The sequence below is a fragment of the Ipomoea triloba genome, chromosome 3 (genome assembly GCF_003576645.1).
Source record: "Ipomoea triloba cultivar NCNSP0323 chromosome 3, ASM357664v1".
Lineage (NCBI taxonomy): Eukaryota > Viridiplantae > Streptophyta > Magnoliopsida > Solanales > Convolvulaceae > Ipomoea > Ipomoea triloba.
Window position 1 is genome coordinate 4,499,102 of NC_044918.1, and position 22,323 is coordinate 4,521,424.

Sequence of the window (22,323 nt, forward strand, 5' to 3'; positions counted from 1 at the left end):
GGGGCCCATGCACACTGAACTGAAACGAAGTCTCTAGTTAACTCGGAATCTGGAATCTTCTTTCATGGCAATTGGCAGCCGGTCACCAAATATTATTGAAGGCCCCATCCTTCTCCAACACTGCTAAAAAAAAAAAAAGATACTCCCTATTACGTCAATCATAAAAAAGTAAAATAAAAGTTAAATAGTTAATTTAATAACTAAAAAATTCTGATTTTAACATTTTATAGAGTTGTTTATTAACTTTTTCGGTTTAAATGGATTAAAGTAATTATGGGTAACCTAGGCTTGGTAGGATTTCAGACAAACTGATGATATACGTACGTTTCCCTTGAGGTCCCACAGCTTGTGTAATGTAAAATGTCGATATATACGTATACGTGGTATTGTGCTGAGTATGCTGTATGCATGCATGCATGAAGATAAAAAGAGTATATAGCAGCTACGCCATATGGATGGTTTGGTATAAAAGTAAATTAAATCAACCGAAAAAAGATCATGGCCAGATGATACAGAGTAAGAGTTTATACGGTGGGTGGGAGGAGGGAATAAGGGAGGAAATGAATTATAATTCGATGACAAAAGAATAAAGTGGCCTGAGAATAAATTAGGAATTCAAGTTACATTGTTTGATAAGGAATAATAGAATTTTGGGAATGGAAAGAAAATAAGTAATATAAAGACTAAAATGTCCTTGTAATAATAATAATAATAATAATAATTTAGATCTTTTGGGGTTAAAACATCATCGTGTGTTGTCTCTTCTCCGATCCCATGCATAAACCCCTATGATCATATCATTTTCCTGGGTCAAAAGAGAGCCAACATGCATTTTTCGACAGGAGTGGACACATATATATAATGTCCGAGATTGAGAACGCTAAACAAGTCGCAGATGGAATCGTTAAGTTTATTTATCTGAAGTGATGATCAAGTCATTAAAATATAATTTTCTTATTAAAAAGTTATGAGTTTAATTTATAATAATATTTTTTGAATAAATCAGACTTTTATTGTATAGAATTTTTATAATACGGTTTATCTTTCGCATGTGTTTAATGATCATCAACCTCTGTCAGAAAGGGATAGAGAATAAAATAAGATTGCATGAAGTCCTATACATCTCCGTGCAGAATAAGGGCCATGGAATGAAACAAAAAGGGGTTGACTTAGCTAGCAAATATACGTGGAGCCCACTTCCCTATCAACATGACTATCTTTTTGACCGGTTGACTGGGGCTTGACAGGAATGACAGATATTCTATATTCGTGAAGATGGAAAAGCAATGGGGGATATTTCATTTGATTCTGGTCCAAACTTCAAATATATATTCTAGCTGCATTATATTGGACATCTTCTCATGCATGGAAATGGATTAATGGAGTATAATTAAGCATGTCATACATTAAACCCCACATAGCATACATTCGACCATGATAAAATCTTATATCATAAAATATAATTTGTGATATATCAATTATTAATCAACTTTACAACAAGTTAGAGCATCCTTATCAATTAGGTTTTTAGCATAAATTTTTAGTTGCCAACTATGAGAGAATGAGGGAGACAAAAAAAAAAAAAAAAAAAAAAAAAATAGGACTTGAAAATTTTCTGCTTGCTCTTTCACCTGTTCTTTTTCCACAATTGACTGTTGTAAATCCTCCAGAGCACTTTCTTTAGGTGCAAAAGAGCGACGCAGTTCTTCAATATTATCTCGAAGCCTAGAAAAAAAAACAACTGTATTATTCCAGGTAGAGAATAAATAAAGATCATTGTAAGAAACCAATGTTATTTTTAAGAATTCATCTTATTTTTGGATATTTTGCAAAATGACAAGCACTGGAAATTTGATTTTGGGCGGGGTGGGAAGGGGGGACCTCGGACTCTCTGAGGGGAATGAGGATAAACCTATGACTTCTGCCTAAAGTCACAAGTAGATGCTGCTAGAATATAGGCTCAGATATCATAGTTTATTATTACCAAATGATGGGGAAGGAAAGAGAGAAACCGGAACAGAAAGAAAGCAATGTCCCCAATTCACAACTATCTTTCATCACTAGAAGATCAGGCTTCATTTTGTTCAGCGAACAGAAATTTTACACATTATGACACTTAGAACATCTCTTTTCTATTTACAGCAAACCATCCAACTTGGGTGAATAAACCTCAAATATATCTTCTACAAACCGCATGCACATGCAAGATGAAGATTTCTCCATAAATATAACCAAAAGAGGCCACAGAAACTGATGATAACTCACAGGCTGTGAAAATTATATCATGGCAAAAGCTGCAAGATATGGAAGCGACACAATTCCGAGTCCACCCTCCCACCCACACATCAGACAAACTTATCACTTAAAGGTGAACATAGTGTTTCAAGTTCTAAGGAGAAAGTACTTGTTGTTTGCACTTCGTAATTGCTGTCTCTCCATATCCATTGCTTTAAGCGCTTCCTGAGCTTGCTGTCGAGTCCGCTCAAGTTCTTGCTGCAATGCTGACAATTGTGAAGAAGCTTGCTCAGCTTTCTCATTGACATCACGAAACTGGGCCTCAATATCTTCTTTCTCCTAAAATGACAGTCTCCCAAGAAAAATTAAATTTAACACCAGTACACCACAGAAACTCTTCATCTGAATATGACAAACTAACAGAAGGTCATCAAAGAAGAGCAAGGACATAGAGCAAGTATGCCTACAGTACATTATAACCTCAGGTACTTGAGAAGATAGCTATTAGTGAATTATTGGCTTCATCTTAAGGCCTATTCAGAGAAGGTAGACAAAACTTTGCGCAATTTTACAATTATGCCCAAAACTTCTCATTTGTACAATTCTATCTGAAAATCATACTTTTGTATCATTTTTGCCCAAACTGAACAAGCTGTCAAAATTGGCTTTTTGGACCTGTGGGCATGGCTTTCTAGTTAACAATATTATGTGACATGACATGTTACCTCACCCACCTCAACTGAGCTAGGAAACTTAAGAGTTCAGAACCAAAAGTAAAATAATAATGAGATTGAAGATGCAATACTTTTGTAGTTTTGTTGGGGCAAGGTCTATAACTTTTCTTTTCTTTTTTTTTTTTCCCCAAAGCTTAGTTAGCTAGTTTAGTTGGGGTAAGATAAAATGTCATGTTATTTTAAAATGCCAACTAAACCACCAGATTACTAAGCTGGAAATGGCAATTGACTGCTAGCTCAATTTGGCTACCGTAAATAAAACAGTGAAAAATTCAGATGAAGTTGTATGGGTTAGAAGTTTTAACGAAATCATACATTTCAGCAAAAGTATTGACTATTTTTCATAATTATTCCTTGATTCAATGAAATGAATGATGATACACTGAAGGGTACCAATGTTTGGTATTCATCATTAGATCTCCTTCTTCTCTTCTCCTTACAGAAACACAACACCTTTTCCATAGGAAGTAAGGTTGGAGCATGTGGAACCTTAGAAAATTAGCCCTCTTGGGACTCTACCACTGTTTGGGATCACAGTGACAGATCTTCCATCCCAGCTTGTTTGAAGAATGTAATATTTATTTTACATTTATTATTTAGATTACATGACTTTAGTGACTAGGTGATTTGGGACAAAGCATAATAAGGACTATTCCTAATGGATAACAAGGAAATTTGCATGATTGTTAATTTCCTATTGTCATGACCAAGAACAAAGCACAAGAGGAGTTGTGAAAGCTGCATGTTTGGTGTTAGGTGGTCTAGTTGAAGGAGTACAAGAGGAAGACAGATGATGCCATGATGGTAGATAGAAGACTTCACAAGGAACAAAAGCTTTTATCTATTTGTTAATCTCTTGGGGGTGGGGTCAAGTTGAGGCAAGATAGATTTAACCATAATTTGTTATCCTTTCTTCTTTAGTTTTCATTTTCTATTTCATTTTTTGGCAAGATCTATATCTATAAGAAAAATAGAGATTCGTAGTTGTCAGTCTCCCAAAATGAAGCTATACCGCCTGATTAAGTAGCCAGAAATGGTGATTTCTACTGCTTAAGTTATAATAAAATTTTATTGTTACTTATCTCCAAAAAAGAAAATAACATTTTTTTTTTAAAAAGGGAAAGTAGATGTGTTTCTTTAACTAGGATAACTAAAAGATAAGGGAATTGGAAAAACATTCTATGCCAAAAAGAGAGAAACTACTAGCAAAAACAGTTGAAGCAAGGAAATGAATTGTGATCACACATTTTACCTTCTGAACCTCTTGAATACGCTGCTTTGCCCGCTTGTGAAGCCTGGTGAACTTAGAGTCAAGCTCAGAATACTTCTCATCACGATCTTTTATTTCTTCATCCATCTTCTGTTGGGCTACACAGAACAAAACATTAATGACTTAAGATCAGTAATACCACGTACAAACTAAAACTAAAATTAACATAAATTTGCAAAGCATTCTAATAATTTTTAAAGTTGATAATGCACTCAAGCAATCAGGAAAAGTATGTGATATTAAGACATGGGTCACAGGAGAACTTCACAACCTTCAGCAAGTTTATTTGAAAGCTCTTGGGCCTTTGTATCTGCTTCTAAGTACACAGTTTGGAGATGCTTGACAGCTTCTTCCGCAGCAAATCGGGTTTGTCTTTCCTCTAAAAGTTGTTTTTCCAAAGATTCCACCTTTTCATGAAACTCTCTGACATTACCATGTGATCCATCTTCATGCTCCTTCACACTATTTACATTGTTGACATGTTTCAAGCCCAAAACATGAGACTTCAAGTATTCATTCTGGAAATTAAGTTCCATAACCATTTGTAGATGATCATCATGGCTATCACTTGAAAATTGGTCACTACTATGCAACACATTCTCTTTAGCAAGACCTGAACCATTTTCATTATCTATAACACTGTGCTGATTCCCAACTGCCATATCATCGTCTATGTGAATGTGATTCTCTGCAGCACTGATGTTATCACCCTCCTCAGTTGACATTCTAGTCATCTAGTGTTTGAATTTCTCCAGTAGGGGACTATACTGCTTCACCCAGCAACTAACATAACACCAAAGAGAAAGTTAGTTAAATAGCTATGACAAAATGTGTAACACGTTAATGATTTTTCCAATCACCAATTCACTGTTTTGTATACAAAACCATTGCAAAGAAAGTGAAACATACCTATTTCAATAATTTATAAAGGTTGTTGAGATTTCCATCATGTTGCTAATGAAACTCATTAGTCATTAACTTATTGATGATGATGATGATGATGATGGTGATGATGATAGTAATAATCTAAGGAACCGGCAATCACTAAATCATCAATGCCATCCCTTGCAAGCATTAAAGCAACTAGTCATAACGACCTTCTTACAGCATTAGCTATGGCCCCTTGCCCTTTTATTTAGTTTCAGGAATGACACTTTATTTAGTTTTTTTTTTTTGAAGATCGGAAATGAAATTCCATTGCCTTGCATGTTTGCATAACACAATTTCATTGTTTTCCTCGTCAAAATACCTACAGTAGATAAAAACTTCTATTCTGAACTCGAACTCACTAAAAAGCCAGCAAACTAAACCTAATTCAGCTAATAAGCTCACGGTTTTTCAACTGAATTTAGATACACGTATCAATCATCGCTGGGATCAAATCCTACACTCGAACTCAAAACCGTTAACTCAATTTCGCTTGCTTCCACGTCGCTTTTTTGCACAAAATTTCAAATCAACTATCAACACTAACGAATCAAAAGCTTAACCAAATTACAGATTCCCAGATTCCGACTCCACCATGAGCTCGCGCCAAATGCTAAGTACTCATACAAAATCGTGATAATGCATGCGTATTCATGAAGATTAAGTGCACAAAAACAAAAAGAGACATCTACGCATTGGATTCAAACAATGACTGACCTTTGGAGAAAATTGAGGTGAAGCAGTGGAGGGATTGAAACTGCAGATCTGAATTGATGCTGGCAAGTTGCCAAAATAAGTAAAGAACAACAGATTTGAATTGGAACAATTTTTTATCTGAAATATCTTTTGGAATTATTATGAATTATTTAACTGATTGATCGCAGAAATTCCTGCGAATGTACGGAAGAAATGAAATGGTTAGCCGTGGTTTGTGTCTCGCACTCTCGCGCTTCCCGATCGACTCCTCCTCGCAGAGTCATTCGCACCTTCTCAAAAATTCAACCGAGTATTAGCTAAGGACAGTATTGTCATTTAATAATCTGAAAATTGTAGCATGTCATACATATTACATAAAAATCAAAACATTTATATTTTATGATAATTATATCTTTTTTTTTCAAGCATGATAATTATATCTAAACTTTTAAAACTCCATAAAAATAACTCAAATATCTTGATTATAGCCAATTATACTATATAGCCTTAAAAATAATTCAGTTTTCTTGATTTAAATATTAATTTTAGTTTCTATAATATTTTAACATGCATTTATATATGTAAAATATTTTTTTTAATTTGAGTTTTTAGTTGTATAAATTATATATTTTTAAATATATGATGTTATGCAATTTTTTAAATAATTTATATACAAACTCAAGATATTCAAATTAAATTAAATTTTTTATTGGATAGAAAATTATCATTATTACAAAAGATACATGTTTGATGTTAATTTGTCAAAGTTTAAAGGTTTTAATATAATTTTTATGCATAAGTGGGTATAATTATTAAAAACACAAAGATTTGAGTTTCTTTCACTAACTTTTAAAAGTTTAGATATAATTATCGCAAAATAAAAAGTAAAAAAAGGCTTTTTTCACTACTAAGACTATCACATACATGATTCATATATTTTGATAAATTGTGTCATAATTTTTTGATAAAATAAATATTAGTATATTTAAATACTTCTTCTTTAGTTTACGAGTCATATTTATTATTTATTAATCAAACTAACTTTTCTTTCATAGTTTCTTTATGGTATTTAAATTTAAATTTTATATTTTATGAACTTTTTACAAATTTTATATATTAACACTAAGTTAAATAATACAAAAATCGTATCATAAAAAAATATATACGATGTTTCATTAATGGACTAGACACACAAAATATGAAGTGTAACGACACATCTGTTACCATTTCAAACGGATTATAGAATTAAACCCGGTGATGTTTTGGTCTCTAAACAATGTTTAAAGTAGATAAGTCAGCTACTCTAATTAAGTAAACACTTACTAAACATTTAAGTAATTAAATATTTAAACTTGATACAAATAAATCTAATTAATTAAACATTTAATGGATGTTTATTGTAATTAATTATTGGAGTGTTAAATTGTTAAGTTGGAAAATGATTGAAAGAAGATTCTGAGTAGTGGTTAAGGTTTTTTTTTTTTTTTTTTTTTGCCTAATCAGGCAAACTCGATAAATCGATCAGGCGATTAGTCTGATTTCTTATCAGACTATTTTTTTCAGCCCTAACTTTATAATTTTCGGTCTTATCAGGTTAACCAGCATTGTTTTCGAAATATGATTGGTCCTCTAATTTTATGTTCAAAATTCAAAAGCTATTGAAGGTGGTAAATCACAAATTATCTCATTGGTCCTTATATTTTCATCCCTAGTTGTACATTATGTACACAAAGAGTCTCATATATTTTGATTCTTTTTATGAATTAATGTCTCCCAATGACTCACAATTTTATAATAAAGTTTAAACATTACACTTCTATTGGGACAGAACTTAAGGTGGCCAATCCAACCAAAGGCTAAGAGCCAATCAATCATTTTTGGTCAAGAGAGGCTGAGAGCACATGAATTCATGGAACCTCCTTCCAGAGATGGCATACTGAATCTCCTTCCAGGAACATCCCAAGAAAAAATAAAATAATCAATATATTGTATGTATCTATTCAAATTCTTGATCCCCACTTCTTGAAATTGAGCTATTATTGACTTCTGATCCATTCTTTGGCGGTGATAAAATAAAAAATAAAAATCTCCATCTATAAATTACAAAGAGAATCTGGCAGAGAAGCCATGGAGAAAATGGAAGAAACAGCCTGCAAATCAGAATCCCCAGAAATCTGTCTGAGGCCAATGGAGCTCTCGGACCTGGATGATTTCATGGAGTGGGCAACAGATGACAGGGTGAGCCGTTTCTGTAAGTGGGACACCTACACTTGTAGAGACCAAGCAGTGGACTATATAAACAACTATGCAATCCCACACACATGGCTGAGAGTGATTTGCCTTGAAAACAGGGCGATTGGGGCAATCACTGTGACCCCAAGGTCTGGGAGCGACAGTTGCAGAGGCGAGCTTGGCTATGTGTTGACTCACAAGTACTGGGGCAAAGGGATCGCAACAAGGGCAGTGAAGATGGTGGCCTCTGCAATCTTCTCAGAGTGGCCTCACATGGAGAGGCTTGAGGCTTTTGTGGATGTGGATAACAAAGGCTCCCAGAGGGTATTGGAGAAATCTGGGTTTTTGAGAGAAGGGGTTTTGAGAAAGCACCATATCCTTAAAGGGAGATCTAGAGATTTTGTGATTTACAGCCTCCTCTCCTCAGATTCCCCTTCTCTAGGATAGTCTCATTGATTCATGTTATTGGGTGCAGAGAAAATATTTTCTTGTGCACCATAGTCTGATCTTCTTTGTTGTTTGTGTGGGCAGTATTGGAGCCCATGGAGATTGATGGGTATGGCAGGCAGAATTCAGAAACAGGGCTTCAATGTGATTGTGTTCTTGATGAAATAAAAGTGTATATTTAGTTACCATTGCTACTTTGTAAGTTGAAGAATCATTGTAAAAATTCTTTGTAATTTTTTGACATATACACAATGTTTGTTAATGATGACCTTTGAATTTAAAAATGTCAAGAATAATTGTTTCTTACGCCCTTAAAAGTTCACCTAAATCTTCAGAGAACCTTATCACTGGACAAGAAACTATAGATGAACATATCTCTAATCCCACCCTTGTTGAACACATAGGGTTTGTTTGGCAACCAGCGGATAGCGGATTGTATTAACCATTAATGAATAGCGGATTGCTTTAACGGGTTTGATCAGCGAGTTATATTAGCGGTTACTAAAAAGATGTTTGGTAAAATTAGATGTTTAGATTAGCGATTAACAAGTAAAATGACCAAATGGGTATACATATAATGATGATGATTTTGCGGTATAAGTATTACATTTTACATTGACCCGACCCGTCTTACAAACAATGATCCATGAGACGGTCACACAAATTTTTGTCTTTTGGGATGGATGACGTCGGAGAATAGAAGATGTGGTATGCACAAATGATCTATTATTTATAGGTAAAATGCTTGTAGGTATTCAGGATTATATTCCTTAGTAGGTTTTTGTCCCGTACAATAATTTATTTGACAAATAATCATAATTTTAACATATTATTATAAATTTCTTAGATAAAATGATGATATTCCTTACCAAAATTTCTCAGACAAAACAATATATTGTGTACCACTCTTAAATATCCTCACATTACTTCTATCATTTCCATAACTCATTCTACTTAATCTCACATCCCATTAGTCATTGCATTTCGTTCATATGATATGAGGAGAAATCAATGGGTGCTTCTCTTTTGATTTTTCTATCCAAAACTGAAAATGATTCCTTCTTTGCCTGTATGCATGGACAATATATTAGATCAGAGGGGATGAAGGGTATTCAGTTAGATTAAGGTGGCCTTGAAGTTTGTTGTCGTGAAAATGGAATCGAAGCCAATTACGGCAAGGCTGGGCTCCTCCATTAATGGTCAGCTTCAAGCTGCGCGTGAGAGCAAGAAGAGCCCTTGGCATCCAATTTTGACTTTTTACAAGAGTTGACTAAGCATTTATTTTTTATAATTAATTTTAGAAAGAAATTTAAGGTGTGAACACTATTTGTAGTTTTTTTTTTTTTTTTTTTTTGTTTTGGTATTAGATATAATTATATATGTTATATAGGTTGTATAAAATAGTATCCATATTTGTATTGACAATACGTAATATAATTATATACATCACACACTATTGTATCTAATATAAAAAAAAAAAAATTTAGTGTCCATTAATACTTTAGAAATATCTATAATATATATTAATTGAGATAGTCATTTCTTTTTGTCTTCTTTCTTGATTGGTTATTTTATATTGAGTATTTTATTATTATGTAAATATTCGGTAGTAAATTATTTGTGGTAAGGTATACAAGAAACAAGACCTATAGTTTCCGGCGAAAATCAAATATATGGGAGTCATTTTCCTAAAAAAAAGCCTTATTTTCTCATGTCAATGAAAAATGATTTCTGCTAACTTATTTTTCAGACACATCCAAACTCTGAAAATTCAGAAAATTTATTTTCAAAAATCACTCCTTTTTTTTTTTTTTTTTTTTTTTTTTTTAAGGTTTTTAAACACACCCTAAATTCTTCATCAACCAAACAAGGTAACAAAATATTTTTTTTTTTTTCAATTTGAGGAATAATATCCTAAATTATCCTAAATTTGGTGGAAATCATTTTCCTCCAAAAAAGCCTTATTTTTTCAAATCAATGAAAAATGATTTTCGTTGACTTGATATTTCAAACACATTTAAACATTAGAAACTTGAAAAATGATTTTTAGATTTTTAAATACACCCTAAATTCTTCATCAACCAAATAAGGTAAAAAAAAAATACTTTTTAAATTTGAGGAAATAATTCTCCTAAAAAATTATTTTATTGTGAACCAAACATGCCAATAATGTCCTCACTACATGCAGTGTTTGGGTTGTGATATGACAATAATGTCCTCTGTGGAGTAGTGTTTCTTAACGACCTCCCTAAGTTGGGGACAAGGACTCAAAAACTATTTTGGCCTAAAGAAGGGACTAAATGTAAAGTTAGCCCTTGATTAATTAATTTATAGAGCTGCGTCAAATGTGAATTATTTATATTCTCCTTTCAAATCCACCACGCAGACCTTTCATGGCGAATCACTGAAAAGCTGAACCTCCGAAAGCCCCAAACTGAATCCGAAACCTGCTTCAATGGCTCGAAGATCTTTCCCAATCCTCAAGCAGCTCCTCCAGAGATCAACCGAAAATCCGCAGCCTTTCTTATGCCGATCCGTGACCTACATGCCCCGACCCGGTGACGGCACGCCGCGCCCCGTAACCCTAATCCCCGGCGATGGAGTCGGGCCTCTGGTGACCAACGCCGTTGAGCAGGTGATGGACGCGATGCACGCGCCGGTCTACTTCGAGCGCTACGAAGTCCACGGAGATATGAAGAGCGTGCCTCCGGAAGTGATCAAGTCGATCCAGAAGAACAAGGTGTGTCTCAAAGGCGGCCTCCATACTCCGGTCGGTGGAGGCGTCAGTTCTCTAAACGTCCAGCTGAGGAAGGAGCTTGATTTGTTCGCTTCCTTGGTCAATTGCTTCAACTTGCCAGGGCTGCCGACTCGGCATGATAACGTGGATATCGTGGTGATCAGGGAGAACACTGAAGGAGAGTACTCAGGACTCGAGCATGAGGTGGTTCCTGGTGTCGTCGAAAGCCTTAAGGTAAGGAATTTCATTTCAATTGTAAATTTTGCTACTAAAATACATTGGTTTACCATTATATAGTTTGATCTCGTTCATGTGCTTGTGAAATAACTTTTATTAGATAGAGATTTCTATAAATTCTGATAATTTAGGCAATTCAATGTCTTTGTTGCCAATTTATTCTAAAAACGTGCATATTCACACCACTGATTGTTTTTAATTTGAAAGGTTATTATAGGGTAGTGATCATTGATGATTATTATTGCTTGAGTTTATGTTGCTCTGTTGTCTATGTTCCTTTCTCTAGCACAATATTTTAGACATGTTTGATGAAACTAACCCCTTCAACCGATGAAACTATTAATTTGTATGTAAAGATGACTTTGTACAATAAAGTATTATGCTCTTAATGTAGGATGTTGGAAAATTTTATATCCCTAATCCGTGTCTCATGTGCAATACTGAATCAACATCCTAAGCTTGTTTTTGCCTTGGTGATGCATTGTACTGTTGCCTGTTGGAAGTCTTTAATCTACTATTTGTTGCAAGAAGAAATAATCAACCTTTACAAACTTTTGGGCACAATGATTTGTAGATCTTAAATTTCCTTTTTAATTTTGACTTTTCTCATACACAATGGTTTAAAAGCACTTTCCTTTCCTCATATTTGATGAACTTAAGATTGAGTAATATTTTCACAACACATTTTTCCCCAGGTGATAACAAAATTCTGTTCAGAGCGCATTGCCAAGTATGCATTTGAGTATGCTTATCTAAACAACAGAAAGACGGTGACAGCCGTGCACAAAGCCAACATTATGAAGCTTGCAGATGGTCTGTTTTTGGAATCATGTAGAGAAGTTTCCAAGAAGTATCCTGGAATTCAATACAATGAAATTATTGTGGATAACTGCTGTATGCAACTTGTCTCAAAGCCAGAACAATTTGATGTAATGGTAAGAAGCAAATCCTGCCTGCACAGGGCTACTCCCTGTTATCGTTGGAGTATTTGACTACTCTTTCAGCAGTTTAGTCATAAATGGCTGCCTAAATGTGTTTTGAATTGCTCCATATTGTGTCTCTTGCCATAAAAAGCAATATATATACCTTTTTCTTGAGATGGTGAAGCCCCCTTGCATCATGGTTTAATGGCACTGTGTATTTTCAAAGGTTCTGAAGTTTAAACTCTCTCTCTAGTAGTTATGAAATACGGAGTAATTTTTATGCTTAATACTGCTTTGCCCAGTGCTCTAAGTATTCCGCAGGAGAATGTGGCTATTGCTTGTTGAACCTACTTAATGAAAGTGCTATACTTAAAATGCACTGTTCTTCTAGCATATAACTTGCAAAATTGTAGTATCTCTATGTTATCAGTGCTTATATTACTGGTAAATGTTAGATGCATGGTCATCATCATCAAGTGCTCTGTTTCCCCACCAGTCCCGATTTCCTGTTTCTTTTTGTTTGGGAAACTTTGTAGCTTATGTGATTTGCTCTTTGTAGGTGACTCCCAATCTTTATGGAAATCTGGTTGCAAATACAGCTGCTGGTATAGCTGGTGGCACGGGAGTTATGCCTGGAGGTAGGTTTCATTTTCTACTATGCTTGTTTTGATGAATGGATGGATATCTTTCAAGCTTCAAAAAATTTATATACATATAGATACAGAATTACAGACACAGTAACATTTATATTTATTAATGTGTATGTATGTGTGCATCTTCTAAATTTTGTGTAAACTAAGCAATTTTTGCTTTGTGGTGACAATTTGCTTCAACATTAGCATCATGAAAAATGTTACTCTATACTAAAATTGCATTTGGTGTATCATTTTGATGAATGACAGTGAAAGATGATAAGATTATATTTTATGTTGGGCATTTGAATAATACTTTTTCAAACAAATTTAGTAGAATCATTTTCTTGTGACTGGTACCCATTAAGAAGCATCTTAGATTGGTATTCCCTTAACATGTTTGGCAATGTTCAAGGCTATGACCTGAATTAAACTTTAAATCCTAATTTCCTACTCATTTACCACTATCGTATGTATGTTTCATCACTAGGATCTGTCCTTTGGAAAGGAGCAACCATTCAAGCACTTCCCCCAAATTATAGAAGGGAAAAATAGAATATACGTTGCATTTCTTAACCATGGAATAACAAGTTTGGCAGTTGGTGGGCGGGATAAGAATAGTGTTTATTCAAGAATTGAAGTTGAATAAATTGCATCAAATGTAAATAGATCATAATGTGATGTTCATTTTAGACTATGGTGCAGAACATCAAATTGGAGAAACTAGAATAATGAGGCCGTGACATAAGACAGTGACCTAATAACTTTAGGATTTCTAGCTTGATTTTGGCAACCATTCCAAACTGAATTCTAGTATATTCTAACATTTCTTACAATCTTCCGCTAAATGTCACTAATGTTCATGGCATCTGTTGGATGATATCAGATTATTAGAAAACAGTTGAAGGCTCTGTCGAATATAACTGGTTATATATATATATAGGGTTATGCTCCAATTGAAAATCCCTCCCCCTGTGAGAACCTGCGAACTTGTGCATGAATGCACACAAGCTAATATTCTAGGCACGCAATCTACCCTGGAGTAGTTTTTGTGCATCCGTGTAGTAGATTGTGTGCATTCATGTTGGTTCTCACGTTCTCACCTAAGGGGTGGTTCTCATTTGATCATTAATATATATATATATGTATATGTGTGTGTGTGTTCAATGTTTCTTGTACCCTTTTTCCCCTTTAAACAACATCCTGGAAAGAGTTACAGGCTTTGTGCAAAAATTGTTCTACAACTATTTGTTCAATGCTGGAAAACTATGTTCTGAACTTGTCAAAGCTAAAGCTCTGATCTATTACACTGCTTTTACAAATGAGAAACTGACTTGTTTTTTTCCCCTACAGGCAATGTTGGGGCTGATACTGCTGTTTTCGAGCAAGGTGCTTCAGCGGGAAATGTTGGCAACCCAAACCTGGTTGAGCAGAAAAGAGCAAATCCAGTGGCAGTTCTCCTCTCATCAGCGATGATGCTGAGACATCTCCAGTTTCCATCATTTGCTGATCGGTTAGAAACTGCAGTGAAACGTGTTATAGCTGAAGGCAAGTACAGGACAAAGGACCTAGGAGGAGAAAGTACCACCCAAGAAGTTGTGGATGCGGTTATAGATGCGCTTGACTAATTGTCATTGCTGCTAGTCTGCAGAATTCATTATTGAGATCAAGTTCAGATTCAGCTGCCCAATTTTTCTGCATAATAAGTTTGATTACACTCTGTTTGCCTTCTCCCAATGTTTTTTTTTTCTTTGGTTTCCACCAACTGCTTACATATTCCTTTGGTGTTTTAGATTAATAATTCACAAGAGTTAAGAATGCTCTGTTATAATATACATTCTTACAGTTTTGCGATTTAACTCATTGTGAATGTAATTTACACTGAGGCAAGTGTAATTCAAGGGATCTTATCCTTTTCACAACAATCTTCTTGAATTATAGTACAGCTTTGATAGACTATGGCAATTTTAACCTTATGAAAAATTGTATTTCTCTGTTCTTAATTATTTGGCATTTTTAATTGGTCTGTTAATTATAAATGGGATAAAGATTTGCAAAAGCAAACAGACACTATAATGAGTACCAAATCTTATAATATAGTACAAAAGTCTCCAACCAAAACATAATCATTGTGAAATGGTTAAAAATAAAAAAGAAATATGCTATTGGATGCCATATTATTCACTTGCAACTGCAGGGTTTTGAGTAAGATTGAGGCCAAGTATGAAACCATACTTTACAAAACCACAATACATATAATCGCCAATCTTGATTCCAGTTGAGACAAGTGTAAAATCATGTTCATGATAGTGAGCAACTGGGTTACCTTCCATATCAACAACGAAAATCCCTCCGTTCTTCTCCAAGTTTGGCCTCACTCCATACTTTTCCATCACTCCCAAAATCTTCCTCAATAATGGGTACCTCTGTATAAGCTCAAAGGCGTATGTGTATTCCTATAAAATAAAATAATGTAAAAGATTATAAAGTATTTCTAACAATCTTGAATAAATGAAACTATGATTTTAAACTTAGAATTGAGTAATATCCTTTACCATGCCTATTCCAATCCAAAACAAGCCTTCACCATCGTAACGAATATTGTCTGGCATCCCTGGCAAATTCTCAATAAAAACTTCCATAGATCCCTTCTTTTCACCCTTGAGGTAGTACTTTTTACACCTCCTCCTACAATTCAATCCCTTCAAATATATCTCTAAGACTCTAAAATAACTTGAATCATTTGAATTATGACAACATGCTATATATCAATACTAAACACTCAAACCTTTAATTCATGAATCATGATATGATGATGCGAGAAAATGCAAAAAAACTTACATTATAGTTTCACAAAAAATGACAAAGCTCTGGTCTGGATTGACAGCAACACCATTAGCAAAGAACAAACCATTGACCAACACTTTGGTCTGTTTAGTGTGTGGATCATAGCTTAAAAGTCTGCCATGGGGTCTTCCTTCCAAAAAATCCCAAATAAAATCCTCCATTCTGTATTTCCAGGATGCATCTGTGAAATACAACATACCATCCTCTGCAACGTCTACGGCATCCGTCAATTTGAACTTTACGCCATCCGCCTCGTCCGTCACCAGCTGCACTTTGCCGTCAGACGTTACATTTAGTAATCCCTACAAAATATATATACACGGTGAGACGAGTTCGATCAATATGAAAATGTAATATGTTAGAAAATAATGTAATACTAATTATTAATAAATTGTTTGCTATTTAAAAGGGGAAAAAATATAATACTTTTAAATCAAAATGTAATATTTAGGGGTTGAATGATTAATTATGAGAAAAAAATGTTATACTAATCATGGATAAATTAATTGATTGTTACTCATAAGATAAAATGTAATGTTTATGAAGAAAAAAATACTTTTGAAAAAAATATATAATACTTTTAAATCAAAATATAATAGTATGAGTTGAAAAGTTACTTATGAGGAAAATTGTAACCCTTATAAAAAACTTGAGCCATCTCAAGATGTGTCTCCTATATAAAGAGTAGAATTGAAGCAAAATTTTAATAAAAGTAGATAATATATTATTACACAGAAAAGTCATCAAAAAGTTGTGATAGTTTATATTGTAGCAAGCATTTTACTGTTGTAAAAGTTTATTTGTGATTTTTTTATATTAAAATTGTGATATTTATATATAATGTGTTATATATGATAATAATTATTTAATTTGATAAATTAATGATACAAAATATGTTTTTTAATTCAATTATGAAAAATATTTTAAAAGAAAATTTACTTTTTATATTGATGGCGATATATGACATTTTATTAGAAAAAGTTTTGGCCTAAGCAGGTGACAGAGAAGAATGGTGGCTCAAGAAGTTGGAGGGGGTGTAAAAGGAAGCAAAATATTAATTAACAAAAAAAAATGTTCAAATCCAGGACCTCTAACACAACAACAACACAAGTATTAACCACCCAATGCACTCAAGATATCACATACAAAAATGTAGGGTGCTATATTTAGTCATGCGAAGATCGTTGGCATCCAAATAGTAAGAGACACTTGTGTCGTTGCTAATAATGAAGACTAGCCATAGTATATTTGTTAACCATCCAAAATGCTCCCTACACTATAAATAAACACCCTTATCCCCTCTAAGCTAACCCATCCATGATTACAATATTATTATTTGGCCCATAACTACTATTTTTCTACCTCGAAAGTCGTAACCATCATATATGAACTATTTAGTCTATGCAATTTAGACGAAAAAGAATTTAATTTATGAATATCATATTAATAAAGATGATATAAATAAAATTTATTCCAACAATTTCATATTTTATAATAAATAAGTAATAAATATTCTTTTTGAAAGGATAATAAATATTTTTAATAACAGGAATATACTGAAAGTAGAAAACATTAACTCACTATTTCAGCATCGGCTACGATGACTTCACCGTGAAGTCCATGAGCGAGTCCGAGCGGCCTGCCACCGGTGTTAACCCAGTCCTCCACAGCCGAGTCAGCAGGCGACAACTCGTTCACGGTGACTCGCTTGACCCACCCGTCCGCACACCCGGTGTATATCACACCCGTCTTGGGGTCGTAAGCTAGATCCTCCGGCCCCGACAGCCGACCAACTCCTATCTTCTCGGAACCTTGGTGCATGCGGGCGTTACGCTTGGGGGCCACCGCCGGGCTCCCCTGAGTCAACTCGCCAGCGGGGTACGGGACCGGGTCGAACGAGTCGAGCTGGTATACGATGATGACTCCTAAAATCACAGGCACCAGAAAAGAAGCAAAGGTCCACAGATGACGACTCATGTTTTTCCCCAGGATCTTGTATTGACTTCTTCGCTTCAGTAGGCTATAAAATGGGGCAACTCACTCGATTTATTCAAAGTATATCTACTCTAATACATTATATTTTAGTGACGCAAGTTGGATAGGGAGGGCTGAAATTGTCGTCTCTTTGGTAGAGTATTATAAACCAGTTTTTTTTTTTTTTTTTTTGGAAAAGATAAACTAGTTCTATTACATGAAATTCTCAATCTTTACTCATTCACTTTTATTCTTTGATGTTGCAAATGATGATAAATGGATTCCATAAAAAATGTTAACAAGGAGTAAAAATAAAGGTAGAATTTGAGAGTAATTCAACTAATAATTTTTAATATAAGCAAAAACTTGTATGTCTCACGAATTTGATATTTGATTAATGAAATTAAAGATCCGACTCACTAATTAAAAATCCAACCTGTCTTATGAATTAAGACTCGTTAAATGGTCTCACATAAGTGTTATCATTCAATAGAAACAATGAAGTACGTACATAGGCTTGTAAAATATATGAATTTGGCCTACCCAATTGTTTAATTTATTTGCATGGGGTTTACCTATATATTTAATTAGGAAAATAGTGGCCTGGTAGGTGTACTACTAAGTGTTCAATTTTAATACTATAGTCATTTTGTTAAATTTGGAACAAAATCAGTAATCAAAATATATTTATGGTCAAATTGAAAGTCGATGAAAAAAATTAGTAACGGTCAATAGTCAAAGGGTCATTTATGGTTCAATTGAAAGTCAATGATAAAATGGGTAAATATTAATAGTTAAGTGACTATTCATGAAATTAACTCTTTAATTTTTTATTACGCAATTTAAATGTTCATTTATTTTTAGCATGATCAAATGTTTCCTTTACCTGTCAACTAGGATTACATTGAGACTAATTTTTTTCTTATCAGGTAAGACTTAAAAGATAATAAAACACTCTCTTATGAGTTTTAATGTTTAGTTCCATCAAATTCACACCACATGAAAATTTTAAAGTTTATCTATCCCTAAATTGTTATGTGTTAAAAAATACTATGGATCATTTTTCTTTCTTCATATTCTATTTACTATGTTTTTGTAAATTAATTTATACTATCAAGAATAAAATTAATGCACTTGTAAATAAAAAGAAATGTTATGAATTTAATTCTTGTCAATCACCTTTCAACCGAGTCCGTCTCATAGATATTTTCAGTGCTATTTACTTTTCTTCAGCCAAAAAAAATACTAATTAAATAAAGTTTCAATCATTTAGGACTCAATCCTGACGCATTCAATATCAATAGCAATAGATTAAGATGGTTTTTGACTTTTTGTTTCTCTATATGATAATAAGTTTTCAAAAAAAAATAAAAATAAAAATTCATTGGCGCAATCCAGGGCAGCTGTACTGAAGTAGACTATTCTTCAACCGTTAAACATTAGACTTAATTCTAATTAGGGCTAACGTTAAATAGGTTTTTTTTTTTTTTTTTTTTTTTTTTTTTAGCACTTCTAACTCTGTTATAATATAGTATCTCAACTTACTGAAACACAAAGAGTCAACAGATACCTCCACTGAGGCTCGAACCACTCTCATCATTCATATGGGAGTGTAAACCAAGACACCGGGTTACTTTTTTTTTTTTTGAAAGCAAACCAATAGTGGTATATTAAATCAAAGCTGAAATAGCGTTAGGAGGGATAGAATCTCAATACAGAAACTCAGACTGTGAAAAAGCCAAAGAGGCAAGTGCATGGGCACCTAAATTAGCTGTTCTTGGTACCCAACTAATAGAACAATGTGTAAAAGACGACATAATAGCCCTGGAGGCTTCAATAGAAAATGCAATGTAAGAAAAAAACTCGTTGTGATCCGCTATAAGCCATCGTTGAAGATTTGCACAATCAGACACCGGGTTACTTAAATAGCCTTTTTAATTATTACTCCTATAAAAAAGTATAATTAAACGATCAAACTATATAAAATTTTAAATAGACACTTGACCTTGATAAAAGTGTAATGAGACCCATTTTACTTGTTTGACTTCAAAGTTTCTTGCTGCATGGACACCTCCTACCCCGATATTATTCATATTTTGGATGCCACGTAATATAATAGTAGTAGTACGTAGAAGTGGGAGAATAATGCTCAAATAGACTATCCAATTATACATAAAAATATAATTGTGCAATCCAAAAAAAAGAAAGAAAGATTGCAATTGGGCTATTAAACAATACAAAATTATGTAATTAAATCAAAATTGACATGTTCATAGTAGCAGCAGGAGGAGGAATAATACTCAAATAGGTCATCGAACTATACATGAAAATACAACTGTGCCATCCGAATTTAAAAAAAAAAAACTGCAATAGATCATAATTGAACAATTCAAAATCTTATAAATAAATAAAAATTTACATGTTTATCTGGTTACCTGGTTACTGCCTATTAAAAATGATTATTTTAAATTTATTTTAATAATTTTAATTAAATAAAATAAAATAAAAACTCACCCCCTCCCTTGTCTTCGTTTCCTCTGGCTGGAGACAAAGACAGGGAGAGAGGTGGGGTTTTTATTTCTTTATTATTTTTTTCTTTTTCAAAAAAGAATTAAATTTAATTTTATTTAAAATTATTAAAATATTTTTTTTTTTTAAAAAATTTTAATGTGGTGATTGTCATGTTAGCCGTAATTGGAGAAATATGTCATTTTTTTTTAAATTTAAATGCACGATTTTAGAATGTTTAAAAACTCTCAATTGTAATTTTTAAAGTCGGATGACTCGATTATATTTTTGCGTGTAGTTCGGTGGCTTATTTGAGCATTATTATTATAATTGGCAAAAACTTGTGTGAGACCGTCTCACCATGAGACGGGTCGAGTCAAGATGCAAATGTAATACTTATATGCAAAAATGTCGTACTTATATGTTCAAATGTAATACTACTCAGGAATAAAAATTTTGTTACTTATAAGGATAAATGTAATACTTTTAAGGGAAAATACAATACTTTTACATTTTGATTTAAAAGTATTACATTTTTTCACAAAAGTATTATATTTGCCCTTATAAGTAAGTGACACTTGTCAACATTACTTATTATGAGAAATGTATTACTTTTTCTCTAATAAGTAACAAAAATTTTATTATTGATTAGTGTTATATTTGAGCATATAAGTATGAGATTTGCACATATAATTATGACATTTGCATGGTGCTTTGACCCGACCCGACCCGTCTCACGAATAAGGATCCGTGAGACGGTCTCACACAAGTGTGACCCATTATAATTATTATTATTAAATTTTAATTTTTGATGATAAGAAGGGATATATAAATCCACTTGGGAAGGAGTTCATATTAGGAAAGTGATCATCAAGAATATTAAGGTATAAAAAGAAGTTGTTGAAGGCTCCTTTTTCTTTTTGAATACTACTAACTCTATTACAATGCAGTATCTGTTCAAAAGAGTCAGTATTGCCTCTACTGAGGCAACTACTTTCTCAACCTATTGAAGCACAAGAGTCAGTATTGACTCCACACCTCCCTGTTCATAACTACTTTCTCAACCTAAACCTATTGATGTACAAGAGTCAATATTGTCTCCACTGAGGCTCGAACCCACCACCTCTCGTATAAAGGGAAAGGTTTGATGCTACTGGACCACAAGGTCCTTGACTGTTGAAGGCTTCTTTAAAGTTCGACACCCCATAGCTCTATCAATGAGACAAATGGATAATAACTGATGAAGAGGAGAAGACAAATGGATAATAACTGCAAGGAGACCTTTTGGTGGAAAGGTTGGCTTTACACGCATAGGGAAACAATCCTTATCCTATTATGTTAGCGCAAAATAATTAAGGATTGTGGCAGCGTAATGTAGATTCAAATTCAACAGCTACCACTTGCTTGAGCGAAAGAATCAAAAGCTTTCAAACTACATCTAGTGTTGTAAGCTAAAAGTAACAATCAATATTCTTAAAGTGATTTAATTTCGGGGGATGTTACTTGTTTTTAGTTACAGTACAGTTTTAAATTTAGTCTTAGACTATTATTTTTGTCATTTAGCATTCTAGACTATCATATTTTGGACAATTTCAGTCCTTTCGATGACTTTTTCGGTGAAACTTTATTTAGGTAAGGGTATATTTTCGTCTCTTTAATTTTTTTAAAAAAATTATTTTTTCAAAGAGTTAATTCCATCAGAGGTCCCTTGTCTTTGGTGGCAATTTTAAATTTAGTCCCGGACAATCGTCTTTGCCTTTTAATAGCACATACTATTATATTTTGGACACTTTTGATCCTTCCAATGATTTTTCCGGTGAAACTTAATGTAGGGAAGGGTATTTTCCGATGATAAAGAAGTGGCTTATTTCTTCTTCTTCTTCTTCTTCTTCTTTTTTTTTTTTTTTTTTTTTTTTTTTTTTTT

General features: G+C 33.4%; 4 protein-coding genes across 4 annotated transcripts in view; 2 read left to right on the forward strand and 2 right to left on the reverse strand.

The window, feature by feature from the left end:
- LOC116013326 (protein GRIP) overlaps positions 1-6,107 on the reverse strand; it is a 14,690-nt gene extending 8,583 nt beyond the window's left edge. Inside the window, exons 1-5 of the mRNA XM_031253011.1 lie at positions 5,884-6,107; positions 4,511-5,022; positions 4,222-4,337; positions 2,405-2,574; positions 1,632-1,725 (exon numbers count right to left, since the gene is read on the reverse strand). Of these exons, the coding sequence (XP_031108871.1) occupies positions 1,632-1,725; positions 2,405-2,574; positions 4,222-4,337; positions 4,511-4,973 (843 nt within the window). The 5' untranslated portion in view covers positions 4,974-5,022; positions 5,884-6,107. The remainder of the gene's footprint in view (positions 1-1,631; positions 1,726-2,404; positions 2,575-4,221; positions 4,338-4,510; positions 5,023-5,883) is intronic.
- Positions 6,108-7,816: 1,709 nt separating this feature from the next.
- LOC116014028 (uncharacterized N-acetyltransferase p20-like) lies at positions 7,817-8,803 on the forward strand. The gene has a single exon (XM_031254010.1). The coding sequence runs from the start codon at positions 7,990-7,992 to the stop codon at positions 8,539-8,541; it is 552 nt and encodes a 183-aa protein (XP_031109870.1). The 5' UTR covers positions 7,817-7,989; the 3' UTR covers positions 8,542-8,803.
- Positions 8,804-10,897: 2,094 nt separating this feature from the next.
- LOC116013559 (isocitrate dehydrogenase [NAD] regulatory subunit 1, mitochondrial) lies at positions 10,898-15,035 on the forward strand. The gene is made up of 4 exons (XM_031253380.1): positions 10,898-11,512; positions 12,211-12,450; positions 12,998-13,076; positions 14,424-15,035. The coding sequence occupies exons 1-4, from the start codon at positions 10,997-10,999 to the stop codon at positions 14,696-14,698; spliced, it is 1,110 nt and encodes a 369-aa protein (XP_031109240.1). The 5' UTR covers positions 10,898-10,996; the 3' UTR covers positions 14,699-15,035.
- Positions 15,036-15,120: 85 nt separating this feature from the next.
- Positions 15,121-17,936, reverse strand: LOC116013557 (protein STRICTOSIDINE SYNTHASE-LIKE 6-like). Its single transcript, XM_031253379.1, has 4 exons — positions 17,499-17,936; positions 15,912-16,219; positions 15,626-15,758; positions 15,121-15,526 (listed from the first exon to the last, which is right to left on the reverse strand). The coding sequence occupies exons 1-4, from the start codon at positions 17,892-17,894 to the stop codon at positions 15,248-15,250; spliced, it is 1,116 nt and encodes a 371-aa protein (XP_031109239.1). The 5' UTR covers positions 17,895-17,936; the 3' UTR covers positions 15,121-15,247.
- Between the last annotated feature and the right edge of the window lie 4,387 nt (positions 17,937-22,323).

Excerpts from the sequence above, each read along its gene's own strand:
- LOC116014028 (XM_031254010.1), top strand. The coding sequence starts at position 7,990 with ATGGAGAAAATGGAAGAAACAGCCTGCAAATCAGAATCCCCAGAAATC.
- LOC116013559 (XM_031253380.1), top strand. The coding sequence starts at position 10,997 with ATGGCTCGAAGATCTTTCCCAATCCTCAAGCAGCTCCTCCAGAGATCA. Across the intron at positions 12,451-12,997 it reads CAGAACAATTTGATGTAATG|GTGACTCCCAATCTTTATGG; the intron begins GTAAGAAGCAAA and ends TGCTCTTTGTAG. Across the intron at positions 13,077-14,423 it reads CACGGGAGTTATGCCTGGAG|GCAATGTTGGGGCTGATACT; the intron begins GTAGGTTTCATT and ends TTTCCCCTACAG.
- LOC116013557 (XM_031253379.1), bottom strand. The coding sequence starts at position 17,894 with ATGAGTCGTCATCTGTGGACCTTTGCTTCTTTTCTGGTGCCTGTGATT. Across the intron at positions 16,220-17,498 it reads TCGTAGCCGATGCTGAAATA|GGATTACTAAATGTAACGTC; the intron begins GTGAGTTAATGT and ends TATATTTTGTAG. Across the intron at positions 15,759-15,911 it reads ATTTTTTGTGAAACTATAAT|GAGGAGGTGTAAAAAGTACT; the intron begins GTAAGTTTTTTT and ends ATTGAATTGTAG.